The 14063-nt window shown below is 31.3% G+C and overlaps 2 protein-coding genes across 3 annotated transcripts; one reads left to right on the top strand and one right to left on the bottom strand.

Annotated features, from left to right (window-relative positions):
* Positions 1–1458: 1458 nt before the first annotated feature.
* On the bottom strand, positions 1459–12196 carry LOC143199568 (uncharacterized). 2 transcript variants are annotated; one of them, XM_076409456.1, is made up of 12 exons: positions 11370–12196; positions 10794–11316; positions 10248–10446; positions 10064–10174; positions 9798–10009; positions 8487–8562; positions 8215–8432; positions 2845–3059; positions 2570–2789; positions 2322–2475; positions 1980–2264; positions 1459–1904 (listed from the first exon to the last, which is right to left on the bottom strand). In XM_076409456.1, the coding sequence occupies exons 1-12, from the start codon at positions 11918–11920 to the stop codon at positions 1732–1734; spliced, it is 2937 nt and encodes a 978-aa protein (XP_076265571.1). In that variant the 5' UTR covers positions 11921–12196; the 3' UTR covers positions 1459–1731. The 2 variants fall into 2 exon arrangements, with proteins under 2 accessions (XP_076265571.1, XP_076265572.1); XM_076409457.1 differs by having other exon boundaries at positions 9921–10009.
* DNAlig4 (DNA ligase 4) lies at positions 3175–8763 on the top strand. Its single transcript, XM_076409458.1, has 4 exons — positions 3175–3924; positions 3998–4374; positions 4477–4922; positions 6469–8763. The coding sequence occupies exons 1-4, from the start codon at positions 3470–3472 to the stop codon at positions 7717–7719; spliced, it is 2529 nt and encodes an 842-aa protein (XP_076265573.1). The 5' UTR covers positions 3175–3469; the 3' UTR covers positions 7720–8763.
* Positions 12197–14063: the final 1867 nt, after the last annotated feature.

Raw genomic sequence — 14063 nt, 5'->3', positions numbered from 1 at the left:
CTTTAAAATTTAATTAAAATCTATCAACTTAATTGCTTACTAGAAGTAAAAACCATAACATAGTATCTTTCTTACCGTTGATTCAGCATGTAGCTTGCTATACTTGACTCATTCATATAGTTCCAATGAGAATTTAGAAGTACGCACATTGGAGGGACCCCAACAATAACTCGCACTCCTTTGAAAGAGATTTTTCTGTATTCACAACGGACTCCACCAACAGGTTGTTGAAAACGTCTTAATTCTAGTGCCAGGCTACATAATATAGTTGAAAGTAATCTTATTATAGTGAAAGCACTAAAGTAAAAAAAACAACAAAAAGGATATAATCTACTTTATCCTTAGTAATAAACAGCTGTAAAGTTTAAAAACTCAGAGGTAGGTACCACAGCCAAATAACACACAAGGTGAACGGAAGGCAAAAAAATAACCAGCCCCATATCACATATTTTTGTCATACTAAAAATTATTTTAATACATGATAATAATTCTCTATATATTTAATATTATCACTACATAGTATAAAACAAAGTCGCCTTTTCTGTCCCTATATCCCTATGTGCGCTTAAATCTTTAAAACTACGCAATGGATTTTGATGCGGTTTTTTTCAATAGATAGAGTGATTCAAGAGGAAGGTTTATATGTATAATACATGCATAATATACTAAGGCAACATTGCTAATTTTAGAGGTTTCTAACGTGATGTCGTAAATTAACCTATTTTTTAGGCTTATTTAGCAATTAGCAAAAACGCTGCCTAACCCTACGAGTTAGATCTAGAATGTACTACAGTATTGTACACCATAAAAAGGTCTACAAAAAAGTCCGCGATGGTATATGTTTATCTTTTAGGGATAACTCACATTAACCATTTTTATTGTTTACTTTTTACGTGAGAAAATGGCTTATTTACGAAGCTATTTTAAGCAATACGGCATTAATCCTTATCGAATTAAGTACCTTAAATACAGTGTGCAATTAATATAGATCAATATGGTTCCTTACAGCATGTAAATTAAACAAATATTTTCGGAGATATTACAAATTTAAAATTTGCGTTTAAAAATGTGTAATGTAATAAAAATTGTATGAATTTAGATATTCCAAAGATAGCAGGAAATCTTCATAGTAAGTATAGGGGAAGAGGAATTGTTTTACTCCAAATTTAATGCGTGCAGGCCAAGGGCAGTAATGAATGAACCAAAAATACTGGATCGATTTTAATCATGTTTTCATTGAGTGACATAGGCATATATATTTTATGCCCGTTCAAAGTCGGAGCGGGCCGCTATGTTTTTATATACAACGTTCATATTTTTTCTGTAGTGTATTTAAGTTAGTATCAGCATTGCACCCGTGCGAAGCCGGGGCGGGTCGCTAGTAATTAATTTAAAGCAGCAATAACTATTTTTTCTTAATATGTAATAAGCAGCACAATCATTAAAATAAACCAAATATACACTTAAAACAAATATTTTTATTCAATAAATACATATAAATATATAACAACGGCATATTTTACTCATGTAGAAATATAACAAAAGTTAATCGAAAATCAAAATTAATAACAAATTTGTATATAAAAATCAAAACAACTACAAACCAAATCTTGTATGTTACACATATGTATGTGAAACTAATAGTTTTAGTTGTGAAATAACCATATTAAAAAAGTAATGCATCTTATTACTAACATACATCTTTGGTAAGATTACTGTTATGGAATGAGTTTATGCAGAAGCAGGTGGTGAAGTTTGAGTGCTCTCATCAATTAACTTCATAGCAACTAATTCGAAAACTTGCAGTAATATATCTTCATTGATTTTCTTTATTTGTAGTGAAGACATCAGTAATTTAATTGCATTTTTGATGGTGTCTTTTCTGATAATATATTTCAAAGAATCTACAAAAACATAAATAAGTAAATATATAGTGTTGCCTTTTAAAAAAATCAAGCTAAGGAAAATATTTGTTTTACCTGGAAAACTAGATCTTATCGCTTCAATATATTCATTTAGTTCCATTGATAAAATATTCATTTTTGATTCTTCGGGAATATCAACTAAATGATCAGCTAGATACACTTCAGTTTGTTGGATACACTCATCTATGTTCCTCTCTATTAAACTACCACATGACAAAAGAACCCCTTTTATTACTGGTTCTTGAATAAGAGGTGACTTTGTATCAGTAAGCAATTCACAAAATATATCTAGGAGTGTTTTTGTTATTGGCATTTTTCCCTCAAAGTCATCTAATTCATCTGGAAGAAGATATATTCTATACATTTGGCAATATATATCTTGATATTATCTACTACCATCAAAGTGAACATTTGAAAGCATTACTGGGCTTTTCTGAAATATATCTACTGAATCTAATGCGTCGTAACCAGTATCAATTTCTTTATCCAAAATGCAATATTCCTTTCGTTCTGTTAGTAATTTCTTCATACGGCTCAGTGTATCAGATTCCTAAAAAAATAACTTTAAAGGAATTCATAACTAAACATATATTAGTAAAAATTAAGATACTGTGGAAATTTGAGGTTTCAATAATTTATGTTACCTTAGATTCCAATTTAAACTTCCACTTTTCTACAGTATATATATGCCCAGAGCTGTTCCCAGGAAGGGCGGTTTTTATAGTATTCAAGGTATTCGATAAAACCCCCGATGCCGTTTTGGCGCAGAACTTGTAAAAGTTCGGCATCATCCCATCAACTTCCAGAGCCTCCACATCAGATACATTTTCTGTCTCAGGATGTTTTTGAAAATATTCTTCAGGCCTAAAACACAGTCCTTAATACTTTTTCCTACATAACAAAATCCAATGATTAATACATAGGACTCAACGCTGGAGTTGATATATTTGATTCGGATGATCTTTGTTGCAATAAGGAGCGTAGTTTTGCAATACTCGATGCTAAATCGGCCGTATCCTCATATTCTGGGTCTGGACTGTCGGTTTCTCCTGGCAGTTCCATGGAAATTGAAGGAATGGATATATTCTCACCTACAGTAATCTTTCCAGGAGCAGCCAATGTTTGTTCAGGCTTCTATTTGAAATAGTTCATTTTTATAATATAATTATGAGTTAGTCAACTAAACATACACTCTATGACATTTCAATCACATCGACGTCTGGAAACGACAAAAAATATTAATATTTTTAGGTACAATATATATATTGTAAGTTTTGACCCGAAAAATATCCTTTTTTTCCTTAAAAAAATGTCGATATGCTGATATTTGTTCGACAACCCTAATCGTGGTATCAATAATGTGGATATAATCGACATCTTTCGATAAAAACATATACAAAACAAAAATAAAATATCGGTTATTCTCTAGTCAGAATACTCGTCTATACCTGTTTGAAATTATTTATAGAATGGTGTTAAAGTAAATAGTGTTTACATATATAATAGCTACACATGATCATTAGTAATTTAATCACACGTTAGCTATGGAATTTAGATGTTTTTGTGAAGATCTTACCAAAATACAACAAGCTCAACGAGATGAGAAACGTGCAATCTTAATAAATGTGTTTATTAATTGGAAAAAATGTTTCAAATCAAATATGTTTTCTTTGTTACGATTAATGCTCCCAAAATTTGATAGAGAAAGACCATCCTATAATATGAAAGAGTCAAAGATCACAGGTTTATTAATCAGGATGTTAGGCTTGCCACAAGGCAAAGATCAAAATAATTTAAAAAGATCAACATTAGGACAAAATAATGATTTCGCTGAGGTTGTATACAGTATTATACGAAAATATCTATCAAAATGCAAAACTAGTTTGACAACATCTGAATTAGATGCATATCTAGATGCTATAGCATACAGAAAAAATGAAGCAGAAGCTGAAAATATCCTCCTGGAAATATTCAAAAGATGCTCTGCAGAGGATATAAGGTAACATTATTACTTTACAATAAATACTTATTGGTTCTGTTTAATACAATTTTTGTAATAACATTTATTACAGATGGGTCATTCGAATTATACTGAAAGATCTAAGACTAGGAATCGATGGAAATGGAATCCTGAATTGTTATCACAAAGATGGAGCACAATATTATGCATCTAATAACAATTTAAGGAAAGTAGTTGATGTATTGTATGATGACAATGTCAATGTTCATGAGTTAGACATTGTTATATTTGAACCATTTAGACCTATGTTATCTAAGAAAGTTGATCAATTTTCATTTAAAAAGAACTTGCAGGATAATAAATTATTTTATGTTGAAAATAAATTTGATGGTGAAAGATTCCAAATACATATGAAGAACAACATTTTTAAATACTTTTCGAGAAATGGTTATGACTTTACTGCATCATATGGGCCTTCATTTGAAGAAGGTACATAGTCATGAATATACATTTTCTTGGTTAAGTATAATTTCTCTTATTTATTTAAACATATTTTTTTCTTTTTATAATTGAATCCTTTGGTGTTAACAGGTATCTTAACTCCAAAATTAAAAGACCTCTTTGAGATTAGCATACAGAGTGTAATATTAGATGGTGAAATGATGTTATGGGATAAACATAGAAAAAAGTATGGCTCGAAAGGTATAGAAGTTGATGTTAAAAAACTCAGAGAGGAAGGAAGGTACCAGCCATGCTTCTGTGCGTATGACATAATATTATTTAATGAAGAGATTCTCACAAATCGACCATTACGTGAACGCGTGAAATTGTTAAGGAAAGTTTTCCAACGAGAAGAACCAGGCATATTGGTTGTTAGTGAAATCAAAGAGGTTTTCACATACGTAGAAATCGTTGAAGAATTAAACCGAAGTGTTAAAAACGAAGAAGAAGGTATTATCATTAAAGACCCAAAATCGATTTACAAATACAGTGACAGAAATAGTGGATGGTTTAAAATGAAATTGGAATATTTTCAGGTATGATAAATATATAGAAGTATCAAATTGTTTAAGTTAAGGTGAATACATCGTAGACTGGCGATAGTTTTAAAAAATAATCCATCATTTTTATTTCGATGTATCCATCTTTTTTTAAGCTAAAGACCTTTTAGAATTATAGACCTAAAAATATCGATAAACAGGTGAGACGACTATAAAACTATGAATGGAAGAGGAATTTAGAGGAGAGTTTAATGAAAAGAATTGTAGAAGTTACAAAATGAGTTATTAACAACTTGTGAATTGGCATAGGTTGGAAATATCCATTGATTAATTGAGTTTTTATGAAAGAAAAAAAATATATAATAAATAAATTAGGAAACAATAAATAACATTGTAAAATTGTTGGTGAAAACAATCATGTAATAAAATACCTATACCTATGTAATAAAATAAAGGGTGAGTAGTATCCCATTACTTACTCATTCTTTGTTTTTGTTATATGTTTTTAAGAAAAAAATTGAGTTTGCAATTTTGTTATGTAAGTTTTTCAGAATAAAAAAATTCCTGGAACTGTATCACAACATCACATATCGAATGTCATTATAAATCTATCGAGAACACAAGATGTTTTGTGAAAACCGAGTTCAGTGACATACAGAAGAATTATGTATAATTTAGTTAATGGTGGTACGATATCGCCAACGAAATGACATATACTAATTGACATTTCATTATTTTCCTATTCTCATTCGTACATTTATTGAAACCAGGCAGTAGTTAACTAGATTTTTCTATGCTCGACAATTGAACATTGACGCTTAATTCTGCCGGATACAGTGTACACCCACTCATTCTTTGTTTTTGTTATATAAGTTTTTAAGAAAAAAATTGGGTATGCAATTTTGTTATAAAAGTTTTTCAGTTTTTCATAAATCTGTCGAGAACACAAGATGTTTTGTGAAAACCGAGTTCAGTGACATACAGAAGAATTATGTATAATTTAGTTAATGGTGGTACGATATCGCCAACAAAATGACATATACTAATTGACATTTCATTATTTTCCTATTCTCATTCGTACATTTATTGAAACCAGGCAGTAGTTAACTAGATTTTTCTATGCTCGACAATTGAACATTGACGCTTAATTCTGCCGGATACAGTGTACATCCACTCATTCTTTGTTTTTGTTATATAAGTTTTTAAGAAAAAAATTGAGTTTGCAATTTTGTTATAAAAGTTTTTCAGTTTTTCATAAATCTCCCGAGAACACAAGATTTTTTATGAAAATCGAGTTCAGTGACATATAGAAGAATTATGTATAATTTAGTTAATGGTGGTACGAGATCACCAACAAAATGACATATACATTTCATTCTTTTCTTATTCTTATTCGTACATTTATTGAAACCAGGCATTTATCTTATGTAGTTAACTAGATTGACCCTTAATTCTGCCGGATACAGTGTACACCCTAAGATAATTTATACCCTCACATAAAATGAATTTTATGACATGAAATAATATTCTGAAATGAATGGTTCATCTATAACTGAATACTATACATTAACTTTTATTTTAGGATACTATGAATGATTTGGATGTGATTCTAATGGGAGGTCAATATGCATCCGTTACATCGGACCAGTTAAATTCGTTTATAGTCGGCGTGAAGTCAGTCGAAGACCGACGAAATATTTATTTGGCGTTTGCTAAAGTATCTAGTGGGCTAACCGATAGACAGCTAGAGATGATAAACGAAAAATTGAAAACTTTAGGTAAAAGTGCTGGTCATAGTTCCAGTTTATGTTTTGGGAAAGAAAAGCCAAATTATTATATTGAACCGGAAGATTCGTTATTATTCGAAATACGAGCTACAGAATTGGTTCGTTCCAATGAGTCTTACAAGACGAGCTATACACTTCGATTTCCAAGGGTGGTGAAAATACGGGACGATAAACCCGTGGAAGAGTGTCTCACTATCAATGAACTTTTGGAGCTCACCAGTAAGAACAAAAGCGTCATTAAATTAAATAAGAACAGTCTTAACTTGGAGGATATATTGATAGGTAAAAAAAGAAATGTAAAGAAAAAAGAGATTTATATACCGAATTATGGGGACAGAAAAGAGGTATGCGATATTTTTAGGAGGTATAAGATCCATGTATTGAACGGTGATGAACAAAAGTCAAAGAGCGAGGTGGAAAATAACATTTATAAGGCAGGGGGCGAGGTCTATCACACGATTGATGAAGAAGTCGACATTGTTTTAGTTGGAACGTACAATGATAAAGCTAAAGAAGTATCATCGAGACGACACCACTATGACGTTATCAGTACCAGCTGGTTGTTTCGCGTACTCCAGGATGGAAATTTGTTAGGATATCAAACTGATGAAATATACTGTCTAGGAACGAATCCAAGCAACTGCTTATCTAACGAAGTTGATAGGTATGGCGATAGCTACATGACCGATGCAACCCCACAATCACTAAGACACTGTTTCTCTATTATAACCAATTTGAAAGAAATCCCTGCATTTAATGGTATGATTGAAATAACAGGTAGAAAGAATTACGAATCTTATACGGCTTACTTCGATAAATACCAAGATATAAATAATCCTGAATCAGAAACAATTTATAACTCTTTCATCGATGAACTGGAGTTCAGATACTACAATGGAAATATCTCTCAGAAAATTGATGGTCTTACGAATTTAATTATATTTTTAAAAGAAGGTGGAAGGGAAGTTGTTCTGTTGGAATATTTGAGGAAAATAGATCGAAATGATATAGAGTTAAAGAGTAATGATTTTTTACGTTTAACATAATTTTGATTATTACAAAAATATAATATGGTGAGAAAGTAGCTATTACTTCTAGTCATATTTAAACGTTATATCTTATTCAATTATTATTATTAGGAGTTGGGATTAACTATTGATGATATACTTAGAAAATATTAATGATATTCACTTTAATCCTATATTTATAAATATAAAAATAATAAGGAAGGTATTATTAAAATTCACATTTCCATTACACAAATATTGAAGTTATCATATGGTTTCTATTACGTTGATCCAATGATAATTTGTTACTAAAATAATGACAACATTACTAGATCAACACATATGTATCCAAATTAGTGTATGTCTCTCAAAATCCACTGTTAATAACTGAACCAACAAGAAAATATAAATTGTACCTTCACCTGCACTGTTTTAACTTAAAATAACAATCCGCAGCTATTCGTAATTTTATCTAACACGACATTAGTAACACAGAAAACTTATATACAAAAATACATGTACTGTCAAACTTACGTATATAATAGGCTCCTCACAGATTGGAGATTCCAGTGGATTAATCCAAACTGATTCGACGCTTTCCGCTGAAATAAATTTTTCCATTGATTCCGAATCGGACCTCCTTAGTTCGTCAAGCTTCCTTCTCACTTGTTCTTTCATGGATCTTTGAACCGGTTTACCCATAGGGATACTTGTAATGGATGCTTTGGCGTTCTCAATGTTATCTTGAAGACCTTCAGATAAAAACAACCTAAATAATACCAAACATTAAGCCGAAGTACCTTTACCTGTTAAACGGAGTCCCTTGCGGAAACCTGCCCTACCAAAATCCAGGATACCCTCAACCACACCAGCTGCCTCATCCTTCAAATTCGTAAAATACAATTTAAAATATGATTGATATTTTACGGTATTAAATGTTATCGTTACTGATTCTGATTAGTGTTCATAATAAATGTGTTTTTAAGTATCAAAGTTTCATGTAATATTAGGCTGGAGCCAAAGTATTCTGGAATATGACTGAGCCAATAAGTTTTTCCTATTACAATAAAATTGTTTTAAAGTTTTGTTTGTTTTAAATACCATACATTTCTTAACACAATATATATATATATATATATATATATATATATTAGACAAAAATTATTTCCCAATAAACCAGATAATCATTACAAATACTTCATCACCAATTAATATCGCTTGGTGGATGGTTGATGCCTGGGTTTTTTGAGTAAGCGTAAAAACCTTGTTCTTGGTCTTTGGTTCATTTACTTTTAAACCATATTTTTATGGATATGGTGACTTTATATTTACAAGTTAACATTTATATTTACAATGAATCCGATCATTTAAAAAGTTTGTAGCATTATACTGGACGCCAAGTCTCCTGAGTATCAGATTTTTTCAGGAGATATTATATCTGCTGTTGGAACAAGTTCAATTCCCAAAGCCTTTCAAAATAAAGACCTGTGAATACAATCAGAAGCCAAAAAAGACAATCCTACGCCTCCTACAACATTCCTCCATAAACTGGTGAAGTACTCTCTGAATATCTGCTATTTACAATAATTTAACCGTCCATGCCGACGATACTGTCTCAGATCAACAAAAATACCAATATACAGTATTAAAAGCAAACATAATTCACTCCATTTTAATATAATACAGCTAGTGAAGAGGCTGATTACCACAAAAATTTTCAATGGCAAATCTCAATAAAATGTTAATGTTTGCTTAAAAGGATGTCATCAAAAATACTTTGTTGCCAGCCTGAATATTTGTTAAGTTATTCAAAGTATTAATATCATTTATATATGTAATAGAGATAACACTGACATTATCAGTTTATTGTAAATTGGATTTAAATAAATTTCCTACAGTAGTAAACATTTATTTATCACCAATGAAGTGAAACACATGTTCTAAAATAATTTAATTCAATTAACTAACCAGTAATCAGCTCGAAAACACTTATAAGAAATGTAGCTGATATCAAGTGAAAGCAAACAGACATTCAAAGCGCCATTCAAAAGCTTGAACAGTGAACTCATATAACGCTCAAACAGCACTCAAAACAGTCAGCAAAAAAGTTCACGTACCTCCGGCTGAGCGTGAAGGAGACGTTGAGTGTTCGATAGAACGGAAGAATGCATAAGAGTGTTTGGTGGTAAATAGTGTAAGTAGTTAAGATTATCAACTGTCTTTTTGTGAGTGGGAGTTACCTGAAAATCACCGATTTTATGCAGGGCATTATGAACTGTAGTTTCCTGCAAATCCTTGATATTGTGCAGTGTCCTTTCAGTCACATCACCTGAAACATCACATACCTTAATTCAACATTCGAATCTAAACAGCGCGGACCTACTGATTGGTTTAATAGAACTTTTGAGACTCTCCATCGATCTTATATGAATTACTTCATTGAAAATTTGGGCAGCGCTAGTGGGCGAATCCTGTTTATTTTCTTCGGTTTTCTCTAAAATCATTGAATTACAAATATATATTTCAATATACATAGTAAATTAGGATTATATACGAAACATACGTACTTGAAGTTTCCCAGAAATTAGGCTTGGAAGTAGTTTTTACAACGTCGGTACCAACTGGTAATGCATCTAACGGGTCGTGCCCTAACGAGATACACGCCAGGTCTCGAGAATCTCTCCAAGTTTTTGATGTACTTTTAGGTTCATAAATCTTTACAGGATTATGTCTTTTAGGTGACTTCTCCACTTGCAAATAACTGTCCTGAATATACATACAATTTATTTTGTGCTATTCTTATGTAACTCTCTCAAATTAAATTTTTTTTAAATGTTAATAAAAATGGAATTTGACAAACAAAACATAAAACCTGAAAATATTTACTATTTGGTGTATATAAATAAACAAGGTAGCTGTGGAATTATGACATACCTAGAAGAAACAATTGACTAACAGTCAAAATTAAAGTTTATTATTTCCAGTAAACAGAAGATAATAGTAGAATATTGGCTAGTGTTAGTGTTTTACATACAGTGTTGGCAGTATTAATACATTTAAGGTAGGAATTTTAACTAAAGTTTTATTCAAAATATAAAAAAATCTACACTTACCGGTTCCACATGAGATTGTCTAGTCCTTAATATGACCTTATTATCAAGACCAGCTTTTTCTTCTTTTTTAGTAGTTTTAGTACTTTTGTCATCCAATAAAGTTTTCTTAGCATCGTCTTTTTGTTGCACTTCATCTTCCACTTTATGTGATTCAGTATCACTTTTTGTAACTGCACTCTCAGAATCTCCAAGTTCTTTAGATGTGTCAACCTCATGTTTTATTTCATTAGCTGTACAAAAATCTACCAATGATATCCTTCCATACTGATTTAATTTAAACTTAGTTTTTGTTTCATCAGAACAAAGTGTTATTAGTATTAAGTAATTAATAACTTCAGGGTCGGACAATACATTTAAAAGGTAGCTAACAAATTTTCGTGCAAGTATTGATACTAAAATGTGACATGGTAATGAATTCCATAATTCTGAATTAACAAAATGTCTTAGTAGATCAGTAGTTAATTGGTGCAAAAAATATTCTTTTGGCTTTTTAATATTTATGGTACTACATATATGTGAATACCTAAAACATAATGTGTATTACCATCTGTTTAAATTATTCTAGAACCAAAATACCTGTACAGATCTTCTATGCAGCCTTGATATTTTCCCTTACGTTTAACACTTCTTCTATATTCTTTTAAATGTCTTAAAAATATATTTAGTATTCCATTTAAGATTTGCTTATTGTTTATTTGTAACTGGACATCTATAAGCCGAGTTAAAATTTCCTCTATGAAAATCCTGCTCTCAGATGGAAAATTCTCATCTTTGCTTATGTGTTTGTACCATTTCGATATAAAATACTTATCTAAATCATTTGTTAGTCGTTTGATGGATTCTGGATTTGATTTCAGCACTTTTCTTTCCTCTGATTTTGGTTTCTTCAAACCCAAATATTCCATATAGTCTTGAAGCAATATGAATGGAATAGGTTCGTTATACTGAAGTAATTTGTGGAGACCAACGAAAGTGACACACATTGATACAAACCAAATAAATAATAATAGAAATATAAGTACATATCCGCTTAATGATAGAAACAATGTAGCACAAGTAAATGTCGATATGAATATAACAGGTGGAATTACATATATTTTCCAACTAAAATCCATTTTATTTACCATAAGAAGTAATATTTATTACATTACTGTCATTCAACACACATTTATTTATATAGTTGTTAATAGCAGAGAACTTTTAATTGCAGCGCAACATAACCTTTCAAAAAATCAACTAGAAGTATAAAGACATGAAACACCTTATATTTTGATCATGTTTTTCTCAATATTATTAATTTTATACTAGTTCAACTACACAAAACATTGAAATCTGTCTATTTTGTGTTCAACTAGCGATATCAAGTTTGTTTATTATTTGGGTTTTCAACATTAAACTTAATTAAATTGACAATCTGACAGGTGACAGGATTATGTGACTAGTTATACATTAAAATTTTTATGAGAGCTTAACAGTATAAATTTTTTCCAATTTTGTTCATCTTTCTGGCAAAATGGTTATAATACAAAATCTATATACCTATTTGAGGCCATATTGCGTCAATCTTCACAAATTAGTGTTAAAAAGTTTCAAGTCTGACTGGCTTGACCGTTTGGGATATGCGATTATAAACCAGGAAACTTCTCTTTTATAGATTGGAGAGCAACAAAAACACAGTTTTTAGTAACTCCATCTGATTTTTTTTGCATCTACCAAGATATGAAAGGTTTTTGATTTTTTAACGTTTGTTTAGTTGTATGTTTTTTATGCTTGGAGTTTGCAATTGCAATTTACTGGCTTTGAGCTTGTTTGGTTGTCAGACGCGTTTTTTTGTCTTCAGATGGATGGGTTGATGATTATGGAGGAGAATCACAATAAGCTTCCAAGAGTGTTTTATTTAGGTTATGTCTGCTACCGTATGAGTTTTTAATGGTGTTAATGTTTTCAGCGGCACAAATTGTTGTCGTTTTAACTGATTATTACCTCCATATGATGTTCACCTACCAACATCCTGATTTCATCCCCAATTCTAACATGCCTTAAATACTGCTACATATCTAGAGTTGTATAGGATATTACTGAAATTGATTTTGAATGTTTCGCGATAGCGATAAACTTAGAATAAATGACAGAGCGTACACAGCAACAGAAATGAATGCAACGTCTATTACATTATGTCTCCTCGCCTAGGTGAAACGTTATTTGGATCATATACGGTTAATTCAATCCAGTTCCAGCCCAATTAATTGTATATTGATACGGTCATTTTGCAAGAACATTTTATGTCAACTAGAAGATATATTACGCTGTTTAATGATCAGAGGTGATCATATGATATAAAAAAGCTAAAATGACTCAATTATTGATATCAATTATTTTCATTTTGGCGTATTGCTCCAGAAAATAAAATTACCAATTAAACAATCATACATGATTTTATATATAAAATAATAATACAAAATATAATCTAAAGTGAAACCAACGCGCATGCATAATTTGTCGAGTAGCACAATGTGCAAAGTTTCCGTGTATAGTCTATCCGAAGCAATTTTGTACATACGTCATCTAAATTTGTGACGTCAGAACGTCGCAATGTTGCCGTATCAACTCTCAATTTTAATTCAGTTTAGTTTTGACATACAACAAAATTCTAATCTAAATAAAATTACACAAAGATACTGTTATCAAATATAATTTATTTTAACATTATAGTAAATTTAATGCATATAACAAGTCAATTGAAAAGTCCCCGGCCTACCATTTAATTCAATATAATTCCCTTCAAGGGTCGCACACTGATTATAGCGACCCTTTACTTCAAAATAGGCCTCAGTTTCGGCGATCACCTCTTCATTCGACGAAAATTTCTTCCCAGCGAGCATTCTTTTGAGATCTGAGAACAGGAAATAGTTGTTGGGGGCCAGATCTGGAGAATACGGTGGATGGGAAAGCAATTAGTAGCCCAATTCATGGATTTTTGACACGGTGCATTGTCTTGGTGAAGCAGCATTCCCTTTTTCTTCAAATGCGGTCGTTTTTCGGCGATTTCCTGCTTCAAACGGTCCAAATAACGCTATGTAATAGTCGCTGTTGATGGTCCTTCCTTTTTCAAAGTAGTCTATGAAAATTATTAAATGTGCATCCAAAAATACAGACGCCATGACCTTGCCAGCCGACTGTTGCGCTTTCCCATGGCTTGGAGCGGGTTCATCGTGTGCCTCTACTCGGATGACTGTCGATTGGACTTCAGTGTGACTTTAAACACTGCTC

The sequence above is a fragment of the Rhynchophorus ferrugineus genome, unplaced genomic scaffold (assembly GCF_030347505.1).
Source record: "Rhynchophorus ferrugineus isolate W39M unplaced genomic scaffold, kcgeb_rfMv2 rfM7, whole genome shotgun sequence".
NCBI classification, from domain to species: Eukaryota; Metazoa; Arthropoda; class Insecta; order Coleoptera; family Curculionidae; genus Rhynchophorus; species Rhynchophorus ferrugineus.
This window is presented reverse-complemented; position numbering and strand designations above follow the sequence as displayed.

What these genes read in the sequence shown, in the direction of transcription:
- LOC143199568 (XM_076409456.1), bottom strand. Translation starts at nt 11,920, where the DNA reads ATGGTAAATAAAATGGATTTTAGTTGGAAAATATATGTAATTCCACCT. An exon ending in GACAATCTCATGTGGAACCG is followed by an intron (nt 10,447 to 10,793) that starts GTAAGTGTAGAT and finishes ATGTATATTCAG; the next exon opens with GACAGTTATTTGCAAGTGGA. An exon ending in GATAAGATCTAGTTTTCCAG is followed by an intron (nt 1,905 to 1,979) that starts GTAAAACAAATA and finishes ATGTTTTTGTAG; the next exon opens with ATTCTTTGAAATATATTATC.
- DNAlig4 (XM_076409458.1), top strand. Translation starts at nt 3,470, where the DNA reads ATGGAATTTAGATGTTTTTGTGAAGATCTTACCAAAATACAACAAGCT. An exon ending in TGGGCCTTCATTTGAAGAAG is followed by an intron (nt 4,375 to 4,476) that starts GTACATAGTCAT and finishes TGGTGTTAACAG; the next exon opens with GTATCTTAACTCCAAAATTA. An exon ending in TGAAATTGGAATATTTTCAG is followed by an intron (nt 4,923 to 6,468) that starts GTATGATAAATA and finishes CTTTTATTTTAG; the next exon opens with GATACTATGAATGATTTGGA.